The sequence below is a fragment of the Sinocyclocheilus anshuiensis genome, unplaced genomic scaffold (genome assembly GCF_001515605.1).
Source record: "Sinocyclocheilus anshuiensis isolate Anshui unplaced genomic scaffold, SAMN03320099.WGS_v1.1 scaffold86, whole genome shotgun sequence".
Taxonomy (NCBI): domain Eukaryota; kingdom Metazoa; phylum Chordata; class Actinopteri; order Cypriniformes; family Cyprinidae; genus Sinocyclocheilus; species Sinocyclocheilus anshuiensis.
The window spans coordinates 284,731-305,405 of NW_015547662.1; the positions used below are offsets into that span (position 1 = coordinate 284,731).

At 38.1% G+C, this 20,675-nt stretch overlaps 2 protein-coding genes across 16 annotated transcripts in view; one reads left to right on the forward strand and one right to left on the reverse strand.

The window, feature by feature from the left end:
- The window catches only part of LOC107702307 (ankyrin-2-like), a 65,811-nt gene extending 50,873 nt beyond the window's left edge, over positions 1-14,938 (forward strand). For 14 of the 15 annotated variants that reach the window (XM_016504567.1, XM_016504566.1, XM_016504577.1 and 11 more), the window contains 10 exons: positions 462-5,483; positions 5,979-6,056; positions 6,358-6,489; positions 6,607-6,747; positions 6,875-7,076; positions 7,210-7,282; positions 11,045-11,128; positions 11,411-11,575; positions 11,737-11,910; positions 13,608-14,938. In XM_016504567.1, the coding sequence (XP_016360053.1) occupies positions 462-5,483; positions 5,979-6,056; positions 6,358-6,489; positions 6,607-6,747; positions 6,875-7,076; positions 7,210-7,282; positions 11,045-11,128; positions 11,411-11,575; positions 11,737-11,910; positions 13,608-13,628 (6,092 nt within the window). In that variant the 3' untranslated portion in view covers positions 13,629-14,938. The remainder of the gene's footprint in view (positions 1-461; positions 5,484-5,978; positions 6,057-6,357; positions 6,490-6,606; positions 6,748-6,874; positions 7,077-7,209; positions 7,283-11,044; positions 11,129-11,410; positions 11,576-11,736; positions 11,911-13,607) is intronic. The other variant, XM_016504580.1, reaches the window with a different exon arrangement.
- A 4,112-nt stretch (positions 14,939-19,050) lies between these two features.
- LOC107702309 (calcium/calmodulin-dependent protein kinase type II delta 2 chain) overlaps positions 19,051-20,675 on the reverse strand; it is a 41,822-nt gene continuing 40,197 nt past the window's right edge. Inside the window, exons 18-19 of the mRNA XM_016504582.1 lie at positions 20,383-20,611; positions 19,051-19,553 (exon numbers count right to left, since the gene is read on the reverse strand). Coding sequence (XP_016360068.1) covers positions 19,550-19,553; positions 20,383-20,611 — 233 coding nt within the window. The 3' untranslated portion in view covers positions 19,051-19,549. The remainder of the gene's footprint in view (positions 19,554-20,382; positions 20,612-20,675) is intronic.

Below are 20,675 nucleotides of genomic sequence, written 5' to 3' on the forward strand. Positions count from 1 at the left end.
GTTGACATGATCTCTTCATGTCGAGAACAATCTTGAGATGCCTCATTGGTACAGCTCCACTCTGTGTTATGATTACTTTCCTCATTTGTCCTTTGTGCACAGGTTTCTGTATTACTTATTCTTATCCTTTGTTTTTTCCTTATAATTTCCCTCTTGTGTAAGTGTATGAGTGGATACTTGAATCAGTATAACATGTTAAAGCAAGTTATTTCCTGCCCATTTCCTCCCCTCACTCTGTAATTCTCTTTTGCTATGCTTAACTGCTCCCATGCCTTCCCAAATCCTTCGGATCCAAATCTAGATAAATCTAGCAATGTTCTTCATTCTGTCAATTAGTTTCCTCAACTTCTGAAATGAAGACAGTTTGTATTGCTCCTGCCCTGACTAGCTTTCCAATGTCTTTTGTCCTCTTCATTTCCCCCTTTGCTCTTTATAAACTCTTTGTGCTGTTAAAATGGAAGATTATGATGGATCTGAGTCAACAGAGCTTTCCACGCTGCAAATCATACATGATCCTGCCACACTTGCAAGTCCAGATCTGCTTTCAGAGGTGTCTGATATGAAGCAGGACCTGATTAAGGTGTCAGTCCTTCTGACCTCTGAAAAATCTGAAAAATCTTGCTCCTTGGATGTCGGAGAGCGATCTGACAAGGCTGTGGATGAGGAAGTGGATGAGCCGTTTGAAATTGTTGAAAAAGTGAAAGAGGACTTAGAGAAGGTAGAAGAGATCCTTCGTGATGATACAAAAGATTATACAAAGAGGGAAGGTGCTGTTGGGAGATCTGTAACCATTGATGATGAGCAGTGGGTACTTCTCAGTGAGACAGATGTTGTGGAAACCAAAAGCAAAAATATAACTGAGGTCCAAGAGGCACTCATTCAGGAAGTTCGAATCCCTCGAGACACTATATCCAGTTCTTCACCTAAGAGGGACATTTCAAGTATGGTTTCGTATCTCAGCAGTGACTTAGAACAGTGCCTGCAGGAAACACCTGTACCATTTAGTGAGTCACAAGATGTGGATAGTGTTCAAGAAAGCTTTAAAGAGGTTGTTGTGACATGTGGTAAACCCCGTCCAAAAGAAATCAAAAAGCCAGCAAGGAAAAAGCGTAAAGAGAGGGAGTTTGCAAGTGGCAGTTCAGAGGATGACTTGAAAAGTATGAGTAGGAGTCAGTCTGAGGAGTCTCTTGATGAAGATGCAGTTATCGGTGGATCTGAACCTGTCTTTGGATCTATTCCTGTGTCTCCTAGAATTGTAGAAACTCCGATTGGATCCATTAAGGACAGGGTTAAGGCACTGCAGAAGAAGGTTGAAGAAGAGAATGAGGTGGACAGTCAAAAGTGTAAATCCCAAAAAGCGAGTACTTCCCATAGTAAGTCATATGTCACAGAGACAGAAAAATCACCCAAGCTTCCTCCAAAATCCCCCAGATCCCCAAAGTCACAGACGGAAAGGATAGAAGAAACGATGTCTGTAAGAGAGTTGATGAAGGCATTTCAGACTGGCCAGGATCAATCGAAAAGCAAGTCTGGACTTTTTGAACATAAAGCAATTACGCCTGTTGTGATACAGGTTCCCCAAATATATGATAACCAAATGACAGCAACATCTCAAACGCCAAGTCCTAATGTGATGCAGATTCCCCCAACATATGATAGTCAAATGACAGGATCATCCCAACATTTACAACAAAGAGCAATTACAACTGTAACCTCTGAATCATCAAGTTCTGATGTGATGCAGATTTCTCCAACATACAATAACCAAAATACAGAATCAACCCTACATTTACAAGAAAACATTATAGTAGAAAACAAGATCCTTCAGGAATCATCATGTATTGACCCAAACACAATTCAGCATAAACAAATGATTGGTGATAGTGAAACACTACATGAAAAACCACTGATGACCATTCAAAATGAAGATGATCAAGCTGTAACTTCCAACATTATATTTAAATTTGAAGAGGAAAGCTCTCCAGAAAACCTGCTCTCTAAACAAACAGCAAATGACCAAAATGGAAAACCATCTCATGAACCAGGACGATTTGAAACTGAGGAACAACAGATTTGTTCTGAACTGTTAGTTAAGGAAGACCTGGGGTTGATGCCTGAGAGAATGTATTATGAAAACATCTGTCAGATCAGGAGATTGTCTGTGGAACCTCAGATCAGCCCAGACAGGAAACCATCAGAGGACTTCAGTGCAGATATTAAGGCAGAACTTGAGGAAAGTCCTAAATATCTGATCTTTAGGCAAACTTCAGGTGAAGCAAGTAAACATTATTTAATGTGTAGTGATGGCCTTTCTTTAGAAGATGAGGAGCAGATACACCAGGCAGCTGTGGATCCAAGTAAATCAAACATAATCACTGCATTTGCTACTGCAATGGTGCAAGGTGAGCCCTTATGTCAAAGTGAAATGCATGATGGAGCATTGGAAGCATTGGAAGAAAGTTCTGATAGTGACAAACTCAAGGCCTTGGCAGACTCTCCTGCCAATAGTATAAGGACAAGGACTCCTCACTCCAGCACAGGTGACAGTGAGAAACACGAGGGACTTGCTGAAACCACTCAAAATAGTCCTGAAATCCTTGTTTTATCTTTCAGTTCAACTAATAAAGAAACAGAAGACAGATATCCAGAGGAGCAGGAAACAACTCACCAATCAAGTTTGGAGACATCACATGAAAGAGCGGAGAGTGAATCATGTTTAGCAACCTTGATAAAAAGCAAGACTGAATCAACTTATGATACTATGATTGAATCACCTTCTCTATTCACCAAGATTGAGTCGCCATCCAATGATGATTCTAAGATGGATACACCTTCTCCATCCACCAAAACTGAGTCACCATCCTCCGCTATTTCAAAGACAATAATTCAGGATAAAATTCAAGTTACGAAATGGGAGAGTGAAACATCAGCAAATTATATGAAAAGTGATTTAAGCTGTAAAGATAGTATGAAGCCGACAGAATCAGATGTAATTACTGAGTCTGAGAAGATACCACAACATAGTCATCACAGTCAAGATGCACCAGAGAGACCTTCTAGCTTGGATTCTCTGCAGCTTGCAACCATGAATGACTCTAAATCTCTTTGTAGAACAGACTCGCTTGAGACTACTCCCATCAGAGAAGATGGATCATCCCAAAAAACCCCAGATTCTATTGAGCCAAGCCCAACCAAGGACTCCCCATGTCAAGACTCTTTAGAGGGAAGTCCCACTGGGCAAGAATCTGGTCAACTGAGTTATACTGAAAGGACAAGGGACAAAGGACTGGGAAGTCGTTTGTTGACAAAGGACTTCTCAACAAGTCAGGCTTTCAGTTCTGACTCCAGGGAAAATTTAGAAAAAGAAATAGTTTCTAAACAAAACATTTATTTAGAAAGTGAGTCATCCCAAAGGTCACATGAGACATCAGATATGCAGTGCCTTTCCATGGACTTGGGGGAAAAAGAAAAGGTGCTTGACAGTGACTATCTTCATGACTTTGATACTTTACAAAAGCAATTCACTCCAGAAGAAGAGATGTTTAAGATGGCTGCAAAGATCAAAACATTTGATGAAATGGAAAAGGATTCAAAAGTTAAAAAGGTAAAATTTGATTTTGATTGTGGTTATAAACAACCAAAAGATGAAGAAGTGCTGTCACCACATAAAAGTCCACTAGACTTTAACACAATGTTAACCAAAGAATCAGAAGAGCAGTACTTGGAGAACCTTACTGAATCTGGCCCAGTATTACCCTTACATTCTTCATTGTCAGAAGATTATTATGACAGCCCTGAGTTGGATGAATCAACTCACAAGCTCTCAGGAGAAACCACTGAGGTTTTAGAGTCCACGGACAAAGGTGCGGAGGAACATATCAATTTTAAGATTGTTGATTTGCAGACATGCATAGACATACCATCTATGCAAACATATGTAGAGAACGAAGAAGACAAGTTCCCGTCAGAGTACCATAGTATAGTGATTGGTGAGACTATAACTGAGGAGGATCTTATTATTACATCAGCAGAGAGCAAAATGGGCACTGAGATGGATGGTGATGTTGATTCTAAGTCTACTGGTGAGAGCACAACTTCTGAAAAAGTACTTGAACCAGTTTCTCCCATCGACAGTGTAGGTGCAACTGCTGCTACAAAGCAAGTGCAGGATGAATCCCAGCCAGATTTATGTATTCATGAAGAGGACAATGAAGAGAAGCCAGAAGAAATCCCAGTATCTATTCCAAGAGACTTGGTTCCCTGGAGTGCTGAAGTGGAAGATGACGAGGCATTTGATGCAAAAATTGAGGCTGAGGAGAAGAAAATACTTGCTTTGTGTACAGACAGACGTTCCCATGGAACCACACCTGACACAACTCCAGGACGCACCCCTACTGAAGAGGGGACACCAAATCCTTTCCTCTTCCAAGAGGGAAAACTATTTGAGATGACCAGAGGTGGCGCTATTGACATGACCAAAAGGACCATGGAGGAAGAAGAAGAAAAGTTAGTCTTTTTTCCAATAAATGAAGATTCAAGTGAAGAATTTGAACAGGTCAATTTCAGTGCTGGTGAGTTTGTTGCAGTAGCTTCATCTGGGATGCCTGCAGATGGTTTAGTGCATCAAGACAGAATTGCTGAGGAACCTGATGCAAAGTCTGGTGGCTTTAGTAAAACTGGAGCTAAAAGTGTTCAACCAGAACATCCAGAATGGAATGATTTTCCTATCCAAAGTGAACCAAAGAGCCACACAGAGGATAATGGTATCCATGAAGACACACTGATACCGAATGTTGACACTGCCACTTATACAGTAACACGAACAGTTTATTCTGAGCAAGACCCGGAATCCTCTGACTCTTCAGTGGAAGATGAACAGCATTCTGTTGTTGAAATGCCCATATCCACCCATGTGTCTACAATTTCCTCTAGTGCTTCAATCTATACTACATTACCTTCAATGTACACTCCATCCAAGGACATTGTTGCTGAAATTGAAGACACAACATCTAAACCAAAAATAGCTGTGAAAGCAGCCAGTTTTGACCAAATTTTAGGACAAGGGGACTCCATCGAGCAGAATCAAAGGCCTAAATCTGAAGCAGATACTGGTGACTCAGAATGGTCCAGGTCCGTTGTGGAAGGTCACACTAATATAAACAGCAGCTACACCAAACCAAAGACTTCATCCTCCCAGATGCCTGTTTCTTCCACACAGTCTCCTAACCCACAGTATGCTGTTTCCAGTCAACCTGAACTCCCTGCCGAATTCTCTCAGGATTTGGACCCTTCAGGGAGCATAGAGTGTGATGAAACCAAAGGAGAGATAACTTCTATTGAGTTAGGGAGAGAAAGTAGTTTGAAATCAATTAGACCCCCGTCCATTGGCGATGATGTCTTTGAGTCAATGCCCAACTGGGCAGATTGTGTGGAGACACAGATGCAAAGAATCTCAGACAGCACTACCCCAGACCAAAGTAAAGGTACCTCTACTTGGCACTTGCCCCCGTATTACTTACTCCAAAATTTGATCCATGCAAGTCTCTTTGCTTTTGATTTTTTTTTTTCTTGTTCTGTGTTGTCTGGTGTTTTGTGTCATGTTTTGTGTCTTTTTATATCATGTTTTATTCATTTGTATATCAGTGTGTACATGAACTGAAATCTCAAGATTGATTACACTTTTTTGCTAATAATACAGTTTCCTGTGCAATGCATGCCCACTACTGCATGTTTCCTATTAGAAATAGTAAAACAACCATGTCAACGGTACTTTTTTTTGTGTAAAAAGTTTTACACAAGGCATATGCTATTTTAACAGATCTTCAGTCACTGTGTAGTCCATACATTCATTCTAATAAGAAATATGTAAAATTACGACAACCTAGCTTCAATTAGCATTTTTTTGTTGCCACCTTTAGAATTTTTTTTTATGCGTTTCATTAAGTATTAATGAAAAATACTTCGACTGATGTTTACAGTGGATTGGCATGATGATGCAGATAGGAAAGAAGAGACTTTGGCCATCATTGCTGACCTTTTAGGTTTTAGCTGGACAGGTGAGTATGCAGTATCAAGTAGTCAGATCACTGACTACCTCCTACAGTTTTTACCAAAAACAAAAGGGTTTGGGCTGGTAAACATCCTAGGAACCCATCAGAGCATCCTAGTAACCACATAACAGCAAACTAAAAGCCACCCAGAATACCATAGCAACAGCACAGCAACACTGTAGCAACTGATCAGAAAACTCTAGCATCCTGGTGGCAAGTAAGCACCACTCACATTAAAACAACATGATGCAAATGCATAAGTGTATATGTTTCTTTTTTAACAACATATATATTAATCTATTTTTAGAGCTGGCCAAAGAGTTGGAGTTTAATGAAGATGAGATTCAGCGAGTGCGCGCTGAAAACCCAAATTCACTACAAGAGCAGAGTCATGCTCTTTTACAGCGTTGGAAAGAGAGAGAAGGAAAGCATGCAACTGGTAAGTCCTGTTCTTATTTACTTGTGAAAATGAAATCATAGAATGTGTAAAAAAAAAACTCAAATGCCTAAAGTACATTTTAAATAATACATTCTTATTATGTTTCACATTCCACAGAAGATACGTTGATTAAAAGACTCACTAAAATAAATCGCATGGACATTGTCCATCTTATTGAGATTCAAATGCACAAGTCAATCCAGGAGCAAACCTCAAGAACATATGCAGAGATTGAAAGGACCCTGGACCACAGTGAAGGTAGGGCAATGAATTAAGCCCATTCTTGTTTTGCATATAGATCTAAAACACAAGATATGAATCCTAAAAACAGGCCATGAAGTCAAAGTCTTTACACTGTCAGAGTGAATGTTTTTGCGTTTTGTAGCTCTCTCCTCAGTCCAAGAGGATGGTGACAGTGTCCGTGTGGTGCGGAGAGTGGAGACTTCACAAAGGCATCCTCCAGCTGTGTCAGAAGAAGACTTATCTGTGGCCTCTCTCCTTGACATTCCCTCATGGGCTGAAACAATGGGAAACATCCATTCAGAGAGCATTCATGGGGATATGATTGAAGAATTGGAGATCAACCAGTGAGTGATACATAGATTGACATACTTGAAACGACATTTAAAGTAAGGTTTACATTATCAGAAACATTCAGTTAATCAGTCTTCTGGTAGTACACCACCTGGTCATTCACTTTCCACTCTCAATGTCTCCTAGGGACAGCTTCACCAATCCATGGCTATTTCAAGAGGTCAAAAAAGAATCCACAAAGGACGCCGCAGATGAAGAAGTAAGTTCATGGCATTGTGCATTTAAAACGTAATCAGAGGGTCATGTCCCAAATGTCTCAAGCCCAGTACAGACAGTTACTAAACTGAACTCATGATCATCGCATGTGCTGTTTTGGTTTGTTGTCAGTTGTCTCTCACTGGTTGTAAGTATCCCTTCAATATCATCTCTTTTCCCTTGTCATACTTTTCCATACCTCGTATAATCTATCCCATAGGTTTCTGCAGAATCTGAGGAGGATAATCAAGCTCATTGTGACGTTTCAGACCATGAAAATGTTTGTCTCTCTTCATCACCAATCAATGTGAAGACTCAGTCAGAATTCCACCAACAATCAATGAAGGAATCTCAGAATATCTTTGATTTTTGTCAGGTATCTATTGCGAGATTGTCTTCAGGTGAAAATTCAGTTGTTTTGTCAACAGTTGAACCTGAACACACAGTACCCGACCTACTTCAACACACTTCACCAGTGAGTCAAGAAGAAACTCAACTCCAAGAACAAAAGTATCAAGATGAAAGTTCTGTGTGTCTTGATCAAGTGTCACCTGTATATGAAAAAAGTGATTTGGAAAGCAATGAAAAATCATTAGAGACACATCTCTTTGAATCTGATGAAACTTCAGACACCATGCAGTCTTCTCCATGTCATGAAAGCAAACCATCTGAAGTTGATTTTTCAGTTCCTGCGAGCAATCAAATAATAGGCCAAAATATTAGTCCTTCATTTTCCCCTTATGCTCTTGTAAGGGAAGCTGTTCAAGCTGTCTCAAACAGTGTTGAAGTGAATCCAGGGGTTTCAAGAGTGACTCCAGACCTCATTAAGGGCTCTCCAGAATCAGATCAGCTCTTTCTTACACCAGAAATGCTTAGTGATTTGGATCCAGTGCTATCATTGCAAAGCCATATAGTAGAAGAACAAAATTTTGTTGAATCCTCTCCTACAATTGACTCTGCATCACTGCAATCATCTACCCATCATGATTTCACAGTTTTAAACCAAGAACAATGTAATTCCAACAGCTCCCCACAGCAACCTTCAGAGCCTGAAGTTGATCCTGGGATAAACCAACAAACTGATTCCGATGCACATGAACCACATCTGCAACTATTAGAGTCTCCAGAGCAAAAGCCAGAAACATTAGGGGTCCATTGTGATGATCAGGAAGATGAATATTGTCCTGAGGAGGGAAAAGTATGTACACAATTGGATTTAACCACTGAACCTCTCATAGATGACCGTCATGGCTTTAAGAAAGAACTGTTGTCCCAATCTGAGATTGACCCATACATGTGGATTCAAAGCGAAACTGCACAGCTGAGTGAATCTTCACCTTTCTGTAACTCTGACCTTAGTCCACAAACACCAGAAACAGTCATAACTTGTCAACATTTTGACTTCAGTGATAAGTCTTCTGAACTTGGATCAGCAACTGTTAAGAAACCTGTTTCACAGGAGGCAGTGGTATCCAAAGGTTTAAGACGACTGCAGTCTGAGTCAATAATCTGTAGTGCAACCCAACAGTCAGAAGAAACGCATATTAACCGGTGTCTCTCAGAGTCCTCTGAACCCTTGATGCTCACTCTGAACATGAATCCAGTGCTTAAGGAACCTGTTTCCCAGGAGACACGACTAACTCTGCCACTCTCTCAAGATGGCAGTGACAAGGCCTTAACTTCCAAAGATTCCAAACGACTGTTGTCATACTCAGTTATGTCTGGTGCAGCATCCCAAAAATCAGAGGAAAAACACTCTGCCCATTGTCTTTCTAACTCTTCGGAAACCTTGGTAATCAGCATGAATTCAGTGCTTGAGGAACTTAAGAAAACAGTTCAACCAGAACAGCCATTATCTGATCGAACTCTCAGCTCCGAGGTGAGTGTTTCATTAGTTCTTGGTGTATCCCAAGACTCATTCACAGGAGAACTACAATCAACAGTTGAAGAAATATCAATTGAGTCACCCAAATCTAGTGAAAATGTGGAATTAGAAATCCCTGACGTGCCAAAACCTGGCAAAGTTGAAAAACCAAAACACAAAGACTTACTAAGCATTGATCAACAACATGATGACTCTGACCTTGAGACTTTTTTTGACTGCAAACAGACCATCTCAGACAATTCTGAAGCAGAAGATGATCCTTGGAAAGGCGCCATGGCGCTGAGCAATGAAGTCTTAAAGTTGACTGTTCATGAATTACAACAACAACCAAATGTCAGAAGTCCCTCAGGATATATGCCATCCCATGAGAACCCTCGTTGGTCAATCAGGTCATCAGACAGTGAAGAATTTGAGGATTCTTCCATCATCCACGAACCCAATGATGATGCAGAGGAGAAAGATGTTTACGTTCCATGTCAGCAGAAAAGTCTGGAATCTTCTACACGAACTCCTCAGGAGCTTCCTCCTCGAGGAGGGGCTGAGTATAATGATGATGATGATCTGAGGAGGGTAAGCGTCCTCAGCATGACCTCCCCCCTCCACCCATTCTTCTCTGAGCTACCCTAATCCATTTCCTGCTGAATGAGTTTGCTGAAGGGATGGTGTTTGGTTTCTTTGAATAAACATTTTCAATAATTAGGTGGATTTTAAAACCTGAAAAACCTTTGCTTAAGCAAAAAAAAAAAAAACATGATCATGTTACATTCATGCCTTAACACCATCAAAATAGCTGTCAGCTTGTTCAAATATTGCTGATGCATGTACTACATTTATGACATTGTAAGGTCATATACTAAATATGCAGGATTTTGTAAGTAAGGAATAACTATATCTTAATATATATATAACAATTAAAAGTTATTTTTTTATTTTTCATAGATATTTATACTAACAACTAAGCAACTGATTGCTTTTGGTTTTGAAGTAACTTTCTTACCACACAATTGTTTCATACAAGAAATCTGTTTAAAAAATGGTGCATGTTGTGTCAAGTTAACAATGTTTTGTTGCCCCTTCTGTTGTTTTTCTCTTGTGTTTTTGATTAAAAAAAAAAGAATAGCCATTTGTCTTATTGATATTTGATTGACAGATTCTAATAATGTTTAGTCTTATGGTATTTTAGTAGAGGGGGCAGCATTGCATTTGTCAAATGTATTTATTTGTATGTTTTAGACATTTCATGTGCATTTCTGTCTTATATTATTGCATGATTTTTCATACATACTGCGTGGTTAGGAGATTGACGAGGCATTAGGTGTGCTGTCAGATAGCTCTGATGAGGATGTGCTGACCACCAGAGTAGTGCGAAGGAGATTAATTATTCAGGTATATCTGTGACTCAAGATTGCTTGCTCCATTTTGGAGGTTCAGTGTGAAAGCTATTGTGGTGTTTCTTAACATACATTTGGTGTAAAACTTTGGCCTAGGCTTACTGAATAACCTATTACCAAAATGCTGTGTGATGGTTTTTCGTGTAACTTTAAGATTTATTTCGGAAACTGACTCGATTTTAGAATCCTGCATTTTCAGCTCTGACTTAACCTCCCTGCTTCTCAATGGTTTGTATAAGTTGTCCATTTTAAACTAAGAACATATCCCATATAGTATATTTCTAGAGTTATTGACCCTTAATCACCCTAAAATGGACAACTTCTACGGGAAGTGTACTCCTTTCTATATTAGATGAATATTTTCAATATTATTTCTTTATTATTCTTCTTATGCTAACCCTAACCTTTATCCAAGCTGGGGCAGCTGTTTCCTGTTAAGGTGAACACTGCTTTAGCCATTGACGTATTAAGTATCTGGTTTCTTCTACAGGGTGATGATGTTCCAGATGTTCCTCCACAGTCGGTAACAGAGGAGCAGTATACAGATGCACAGGGAAACTTGGTTGTGAAGAAGGTAAACATCCATTCATCCATCCTTTAATCCAGCCATCTATTTATTCACCCTTAAATCCATCCATCTACCCATTATCCATCTTGTGGTCCATCCTTCCTTTAATCCATCCATCTTTGGAAACACTTTTTTGATAGTCCACTGCTAGAGATTCTACCAACTATAAGTAACTTTGCAATTACATGTCAACTACCAGTCATCCATTCACCCTTTCATCCATCCATCTAACCAACCAATACATCATATCCAATCAGACTTGTTTACCGCGCTCTCTCACCTTCTCAGGTGACCAGGAAGGTCATTCGACAATGTGTGTCATCTGATGGGGTGGAGACAGAGCAGGTGAGGGTGGAGGGCTCTGCCCAGCAGCCTATCAGCGTGGCACCGGGGGACGGATACTCGAAAGTAATAAAGAGGACAGTACTGAAGAGTGAAGGACATCAGACAGAGGTGTGTAATACTTTGCTTACTTAATCATGTAATGAAACTATTAATTAATTAATTATAACTGATTTAACCTAAATCAGCTTAATCTATATTTAATGTAATCTCTTAACTCAAAGATATGGGCATTTTAAACGTTTTGCTGAATGTCTTTTGTTTTATTTCAGGTGATTTTCCATGAGCAAGACCGCATGTTAGCTTCAAAGGGGGAATCTGCTGTAGGCCAAGAGGTCAGACAGGTGGTCCGGACAACAATGATACATGGAGAACAGCTGGAAAAGCATGAGGGGGATCCTTTCCTCACCACACACCTGCCCTCTGCCCGGGATGACTTCACCCAGGTGAGCTGCCAATCACAGCAGTCATTCCTGACATTTTTACAACATCAGATTTTAAAGATTAGCAGTATTTTAAGGAGAACATTCCAGAATTACCACTGTCCTAGCATTATGCCCATAATATTAATTTTTCTAGCCAAAAGTTCTATTATAGTTTGTTCCAGTTCATCACCTTGATATGTTACGCACATCTGTTCTGACTATAATAATACAATTTAAAATCAGACTGACAGAAGAAAAGACAAAAAGTGCAAATTGTTTACATTTCTAGGATGATGACTGGATGCCCCTCAATCAATTAAACATGATTTCACTACATTGCATGTGATTACAATGTTTATTGTGAATTCATGCCTACTGTTAAAAATATAGTATTACAGCATTCATGATCATCTTGGAAATAAAGATGGTTATTTTACTTTTTATCAAATTTTGTGTCAAAATATTAATATTAATAATTCAGAAGAGATTATAATAATCCAGTCAAGTCAAGTGCATTGCATCATGTTATACATTATTCTTTGCAAATGTTGGTCATCCAAGTACTCCATGCAAACAGAAAATTCACATGCTGCAGAAATACTACTGATAATATAGTGCTATTCTATTTTGAACATAGCCATGAATATTTAAGGCATCCTCTGCTGTATGGTCCATCATACCCAGATAGTTACTCCTTTTCATCAGGGTTCATTTAGTGTTAATGTAGTGTGTGCCTCATTCCCTCAGGCTCTAAGCTACTTTGGAGGTTTTAGGAAGGTGCAGATCCCTCAAGTGGTAGAACAGGAAATACAGCAGCCTGATGGATCTGTGATCAGGAGGTTTGAGGCGTCAGGCATGGCGTTTGTGTGCATATTAGTGTGACAGTGTGTGTATGGGGGGCAAGTATAGGGGAAAAAATCTTTACACTCTGTTCAAAAAGTGTGGTGTCAGTAAGAAGTTTATGTTTTAAAAGAAGTCTCTTATGCTCACCAAGGATGCATTTATTTGATGAAATATACAGTAAAAACATTAATATTGTGAAATACTATATTAGAAATACTACTTTATTTTGTAATACTTCTGTGATGGCAGAGCTAAATATTCAGCAGCCGTTAATTCAGTCTTTAGTGTCACATGGTCCTTCAGAAATCACTCTGAAATGCTGATTTGGTGCTCAAGAAACATTTCTTATTATTGTCCGTTGAAAACAGTTGTGCTGCTTAGTCCAGGATTCTTTTATGGATAGAAGATTCAAAAGAATTCAAAACAGAATTTAGTTGAAATAGAATTATATATATATACACACACACACATATACATACAGTATAAAATATGTACAATGCCTTTACTGTAACTTTTGATTGATTAAATCTTTTTAAATCTTTTTAAAAATCTGACCCAAATTTGTGGTACTGTATGTAATTTTTATACAAATATTCTGTAGAGATTTTATTGGGAGTTAAGAATTTCTACATTTGGCAGTGATGTGTGTATATTTATTAACAAAGCATGTCTTTATATTTAATTTTTCTCTAATAACATTTTTTTCTTCTCTCCTATAAGATATCCGAATTTACACTTTAAAAAAGTACTATGGTATTTTCATGTTTTTTTTCTCTCTTGAAACCTTTTGGAAGGACAGAAAAGCATTGACTTCTGCCCTCTTTCTTTCTTTCTTTCTTTCTTTCTTTCTTTCTTTCTTTCTATCTCACTCACAGGACGAGGATGCAGAAGTCTAGAACCTACAGGAGGTCAGTAGTGAGGGATGCTGGGGGACAGAAGCAGGTGTGCGTGGAGCAGATAGACGATCGGTCTGAGCCCCATGACAACCTACAGCATCACCTCCATTACCTCATTCACCACTACTGTGCCCAAAACGACTGAGAGGAAGAGAGGGAGGAAGCTGAAGAGAAGTCCGAGTGATGGTTTCCCCCTTCATTTTCCTCTCACTATCTCCATCACTCCTCTCTTTGAGACTGTCCGCCCTCCTAACCACTCCAATGCACCATGCTCATGCAATCCCAGAGTGCACTTCACTCCTGCCACTTTCAGTCTTCCTGTCCAGTCAAACTGGATGTTCGCCCAGTTTAAGTCAACAGACAATATTTTCTCTCTCCTTATTTTCCCCAGTTTACCACAAGTGTTTATCTGTTTGTCTTTCATTGTAACCAACTGGTGTCCTTTCCTTTCCTTTCCCAATCCCTCAATTATAATACGAATGAAATAATGAACACAAACGAATAAAAGAAATCACAATAACCAAAAAAGCTTTTATCAAAACAGAAAAAAAAAGTCCTGGTTGTTAATTCTCAGAACATTTAAGCTTGAACTAACAGAACCTGTACTGCACTGCCTTCTACAACTTTTGAATATCATTGCATTATATCGCCACATCATGACATGCTCTTTTGATCTCAACGGTTGAGATGTCTGAAAACTTCTTGCCTTCTTTATCAGTTGTTGGGGTATTGTGTGTCTGTGTATTCTGTCCATGGAGAGTATATATAATATGCATTTTTAAAATGACAGTAGATCACATTAGCCACCTGTATGGATATTAGCAGGCATGCTTAGCTAGCAGCAGTCACTTATTAATAACAGATTATTTCTATGGTTAGACGACTGTCTTTTTCGTCTCACCCCTCTCTTTGTGTCTGTGATCTGTAGCAGTTCTATCATCATCATCATTATCATCACATTTCAGTAGAGCTTTTTGTTGCAATAGAACACATTAACATGTCCTTATGGGTTTAAACGTAATTTAGCAAGCATTTAAAGAGGGAAGCAAAGGTGGAATCAAATTCCAGTGATCAGTTAAGTTATACATATGATTCTATTTTTAACTTTCTGAATTTATTCTTTTCTTTTGAGTATGTGTGTTTGAGTGTGTGTGACAAAAATGTGATTTTTATTTTCAAATTATATTAATTTTGTTCTGTACATATTGCTCAATATCAGTATGTGTCGAGGAATCTTGCTTTGAGGTATTTATGATGGTGAATGCTTTTAAAATCTTACTGGTTTCGGAAGTGAGTATAAGGGATGTATGTTTTTTTTTTTTTTTTTTTTATTAGTGTGACAGTGTGTGTATGGGGGGCAAGTATAGGGGAAAAAATCTTTACACTCTGTTCAAAAAGTGTGGTGTCAGTAAGAAGTTTATGTTTTAAAAGAAGTCTCTTATGCTCACCAAGGATGCATTTATTTGATGAAATATACAGTAAAAACATTAATATTGTGAAATACTATATTAGAAATACTACTTTATTTTGTAATACTTCTGTGATGGCAGAGCTAAATATTCAGCAGCCGTTAATTCAGTCTTTAGTGTCACATGGTCCTTCAGAAATCACTCTGAAATGCTGATTTGGTGCTCAAGAAACATTTCTTATTATTGTCCGTTGAAAACAGTTGTGCTGCTTAGTCCAGGATTCTTTTATGGATAGAAGATTCAAAAGAATTCAAAACAGAATTTAGTTGAAATAGAATTATATATATATACACACACACACATATACATACAGTATAAAATATGTACAATGCCTTTACTGTAACTTTTGATTGATTAAATCTTTTTAAATCTTTTTAAAAATCTGACCCAAATTTGTGGTACTGTATGTAATTTTTATACAAATATTCTGTAGAGATTTTATTGGGAGTTAAGAATTTCTACATTTGGCAGTGATGTGTGTATATTTATTAACAAAGCATGTCTTTATATTTAATTTTTCTCTAATAACATTTTTTTCTTCTCTCCTATAAGATATCCGAATTTACACTTTAAAAAAGTACTATGGTATTTTCATGTTTTTTTTCTCTCTTGAAACCTTTTGGAAGGACAGAAAAGCATTGACTTCTGCCCTCTTTCTTTCTTTCTTTCTTTCTTTCTTTCTTTCTTTCTTTCTATCTCACTCACAGGACGAGGATGCAGAAGTCTAGAACCTACAGGAGGTCAGTAGTGAGGGATGCTGGGGGACAGAAGCAGGTGTGCGTGGAGCAGATAGACGATCGGTCTGAGCCCCATGACAACCTACAGCATCACCTCCATTACCTCATTCACCACTACTGTGCCCAAAACGACTGAGAGGAAGAGAGGGAGGAAGCTGAAGAGAAGTCCGAGTGATGGTTTCCCCCTTCATTTTCCTCTCACTATCTCCATCACTCCTATCTCACTCACAGGACGAGGATGCAGAAGTCTAGAACCTACAGGAGGTCAGTAGTGAGGGATGCTGGGGGACAGAAGCGGGTGTGCGTGGAGCAGATAGACGATCGGTCTGAGCCCCATGACAACCTACAGCATCACCTCCATTACCTCATTCACCACTACTGTGCCCAAAACGACTGAGAGGAAGAGAGGGAGGAAGCTGAAGAGAAGTCCGAGTGATGGTTTCCCCCTTCATTTTCCTCTCACTATCTCCATCACTCCTCTCTTTGAGACTGTCCGCCCTCCTAACCACTCCAATGCACCATGCTCATGCAATCCCAGAGTGCACTTCACTCCTGCCACTTTCAGTCTTCCTGTCCAGTCAAACTGGATGTTCGCCCAGTTTAAGTCAACAGACAATATTTTCTCTCTCCTTATTTTCCCCAGTTTACCACAAGTGTTTATCTGTTTGTCTTTCATTGTAACCAACTGGTGTCCTTTCCTTTCCTTTCCCAATCCCTCAATTATAATACGAATGAAATAATGAACACAAACGAATAAAAGAAATCACAATAACCAAAAAAGCTTTTATCAAAACAGAAAAAAAAAGTCCTGGTTGTTAATTCTCAGAACATTTAAGCTTGAACTAACAGAACCTGTACTGCACTGCCTTCTACAACTTTTGAATATCATTGCATTATATCGCCACATCATGACATGCTCTTTTGATCTCAACGGTTGAGATGTCTGAAAACTTCTTGCCTTCTTTATCAGTTGTTGGGGTATTGTGTGTCTGTGTATTCTGTCCATGGAGAGTATATATAATATGCATTTTTAAAATGACAGTAGATCACATTAGCCACCTGTATGGATATTAGCAGGCATGCTTAGCTAGCAGCAGTCACTTATTAATAACAGATTATTTCTATGGTTAGACGACTGTCTTTTTCGTCTCACCCCTCTCTTTGTGTCTGTGATCTGTAGCAGTTCTATCATCATCATCATTATCATCACATTTCAGTAGAGCTTTTTGTTGCAATAGAACACATTAACATGTCCTTATGGGTTTAAACGTAATTTAGCAAGCATTTAAAGAGGGAAGCAAAGGTGGAATCAAATTCCAGTGATCAGTTAAGTTATACATATGATTCTATTTTTAACTTTCTGAATTTATTCTTTTCTTTTGAGTATGTGTGTTTGAGTGTGTGTGACAAAAATGTGATTTTTATTTTCAAATTATATTAATTTTGTTCTGTACATATTGCTCAATATCAGTATGTGTCGAGGAATCTTGCTCTGAGGTATTTATGATGGTGAACGCTTTTAAAATATGTTACTGGTTTCAGAAGTGAGCATAAGGGATGTATGTTTTTTTTTTAAGAATTTTTTTTATTTTGATGTATTTTATTTAGATACTTTGTGTGTGTCATGAAACATAAGTGGGAATATTCTCTTTACGGTTCAAATAACAGGTTGGCTTCAGTTCAGAATATTGGGAAGTTCCTTTTTAACTGCAGATTAATACAGCTGTGTTAGCAGAGGTTGTTTTTTCCTGCTGACCCAGTGGTTGGGTTGTTTTGAACCCAACCGCTGGGTCAAAACAACCCAATAGCTGGGTATGTCCCTTTTTAACCCAGCGCTGGGTTATACTTAATCCAGCATTTTTTAGTGTATGCTTTTTTCCCCCTTATAATAATTTGAGTTTGGGAAACTGGCCCTGGAACAGCATTAAAAGTCATCCTCTAAACTGAGCAATGTCATTAATTTGAACAATGCTACTACTTTCACTGTGACTGGCCCACATTTGATTTACTGAATCCGCATTCTATGTCTGTGGAGATAAGAATATGCATATATATAGTACATAAATATCTATCCTTAAAGGCATGTATTAGTTTACTATATGACTTTTAAAAAAGACATTTAAACACTATACCTTGGCTGCAGTGTGTGTATATGGCTGAACGAGAATAAAAGTGTATAAGTGTCACGTTATGGTCATTATTTTATGGTTGTGTTTGAAGAGAAAATTGAAACATGACCATGCATACAGTACATATCACACATTTATTGAATTTTTCATTAAATATGTTGATTTGCTAGCGCCACCATGGCAACAAATTATGTAGTTCACATCCTCATATTGGCATTGAGGTTCTGTAAGTATCAGCAGAGGAAATGTTTTTAAGAAGAGAAAAGGGAACACGGAGAAAACGGAAAGCATGGTGTTGGCATAGTCCAGTAGTGGTGAGGCTTTTCCTCGAGGAAGACCGTTCCATTGCGACATCACCTTCTATGACATCAGCTTCCGATTAAGTGGCACACAGACACCAAGTCGCCACTAAGGGCAGTGTGCATGCTTGTAAATCAGGCTCCGCTCACTTGCGCTCTTCTTGCCAAGGGGCTAAAATAATGTCAGGGTAAATAAAAAGCACAAATATGTGTGAAAATGATACATGTAGTTTCTCATAAGCTACTTATATTACTTTTTCTCATACAGCCATGATATAAAGTCAAAGGATAATATTTTTACAGCCACTCAATATAGGAAAATTAAGCTACATAGATCTGAAGGTAGGGTGATACTTCTAGATATGTTGGGTCGTGATGATAAACGCTGTCATCGTTACCATATCAGATCCTTATGATATTGAAAGAAATAAACAATTTGATAAGGAAACTATGAATTACACAACATAAAACAGCATGGTCATTCAAAAAATAGTCCTCCATGCATTACCCAATGCTTGTCAATGTTTAATGTATCATATATGCTACATTCTCTTTGATATCTGTTTTTTTTCTCATATTCTATGACGTAAAGGTAAACATACAGTCCATATTAGTATTCTGCAGTTCTCTTAAATCAAGTAAAGTAAATCATAATCTTTAAGGAGCCAAACATTGTAAGCTAGCGAATATAAACAAAGCTTTTTGGCAGCATTTACTACAATTTTTAATTTTGCCGTAAACCAGAATTTAAAGTATGTGTTTTTAAAAGTTTCTTAAAGTTTTATTAAAACATTTTTATTTTATCATTTTTTTATCTGAACGATCACGACGTATGTACATCACCAGAACAATAGCAAGCTCAATATTAACATTCTTATCTTTCAAAATTTGATATATTGCACACACATAAATAGACATAAAAATACAGTACAGACTTGGGGAAAGGTGATTCTCTTTACATATCTATACATTTAAAATGCATACCAAAACAGCTTAAAAAAAAAAAGAAACAGAAAAGAACGTTAAAAATACACTCCTTTTAATACTGTCCATATATGCGAATGGCCCACGGGTTTTGGTGTAAGTGATGACCTTTAGCAAAATGCTTGAATTCTCTGGTCCATGTGCGGTAACATGTAAACAACCCTCGAGGGGGAGGGGAGAGGGGCGTGGTTGTTGGAAAGCAGGTGTGGCTTAGGAGACACACCTCCAGCTTGACTGACAAGACAGTTGGGTTTTTGCTGATGGTTTCTCCTCAGTTGGGAAAAATTGAAGCCTAATATTCCATTAACTACAAAACATACACACAAACAAACACACATCAATAACATTAATAAACATGATATTAAATTAGAATGAACAAATTCCACTAAATTATGAAGTCATGTTAAAGTAATGTATCCTTTTGACCGTTATTTCTCCATTTAGCGCAACTAAGCCACTAGGAATAATAACAGGTTTATCATGCTCAGGCCATTATTTCTGCATATGTGTCTTCAAATATACACTACCATTAAAAATTTATTTTTTATTTTTTATATGTCTTCTTTATGTTTTTAATTATTAAATGTATTTATTTGACAAAGAAACAGAAATATTGTTAAATATTATTGCAAATTAAAATAACTGTTTTCTATTTTAATATATTTTAAAATGTAATTGTTTTATTCCTGTAATGCAAAGCTGAATTTTCAGCAGCTAGGGGTTACTCTGGTTGTCAGTGTCACGTGATCCTTCAGAAATAATTCTCATATGCAGACTTGGTGCTCAAGAAACTTTTCTTATTATTATCAATGTTGAAAACAGTTGTGCGGCTTTTTATTTTTGTGGAAATCGTGATCATTTGTTTTCAAGATTCTTTGATGAATAGAAGGTTCAAAAGAACAGCATTTATTTAAAATAGAGATATTTTACAGTCACTTATGATCAATTTAATGCATGCTTATTGAATAAAAGTATAAGTATTTAAAATGTTGGATTTCTTGAGAGGTCAGACTCCGCAGAAACCTTTTCAAATTAAACGATAAAAAGCTTTTCATGCATTTTCCTTTGAATGACCCTTTTGTGATCAATATCATTATCGTATACATTAAACAGTAAAGATGCTCTATGAGTCTTACATGATGGGCACGCTGGGGGCTCCAGAGCGATGGAAGTGTATGTTTAGCCACTTGCCATCTCGACGGTGCCAGACACGGGTCTCCTCTGACTGCATGGTGCGTGGCATCCCACTGCCATCCATGTACTGGGTCAGACGGATGTACGCGATACATGCCGCATCCTCTCCGATCAGGTGCACATGGGGGTTCAGCAAGATAGTGTGTACTGGTTTATTACCTTTGGACAGTGCTAAAGGAGATGGCAGAAATACAGTGATCAAAATACTGTTGTAATCAAAACTCATCAGGATATT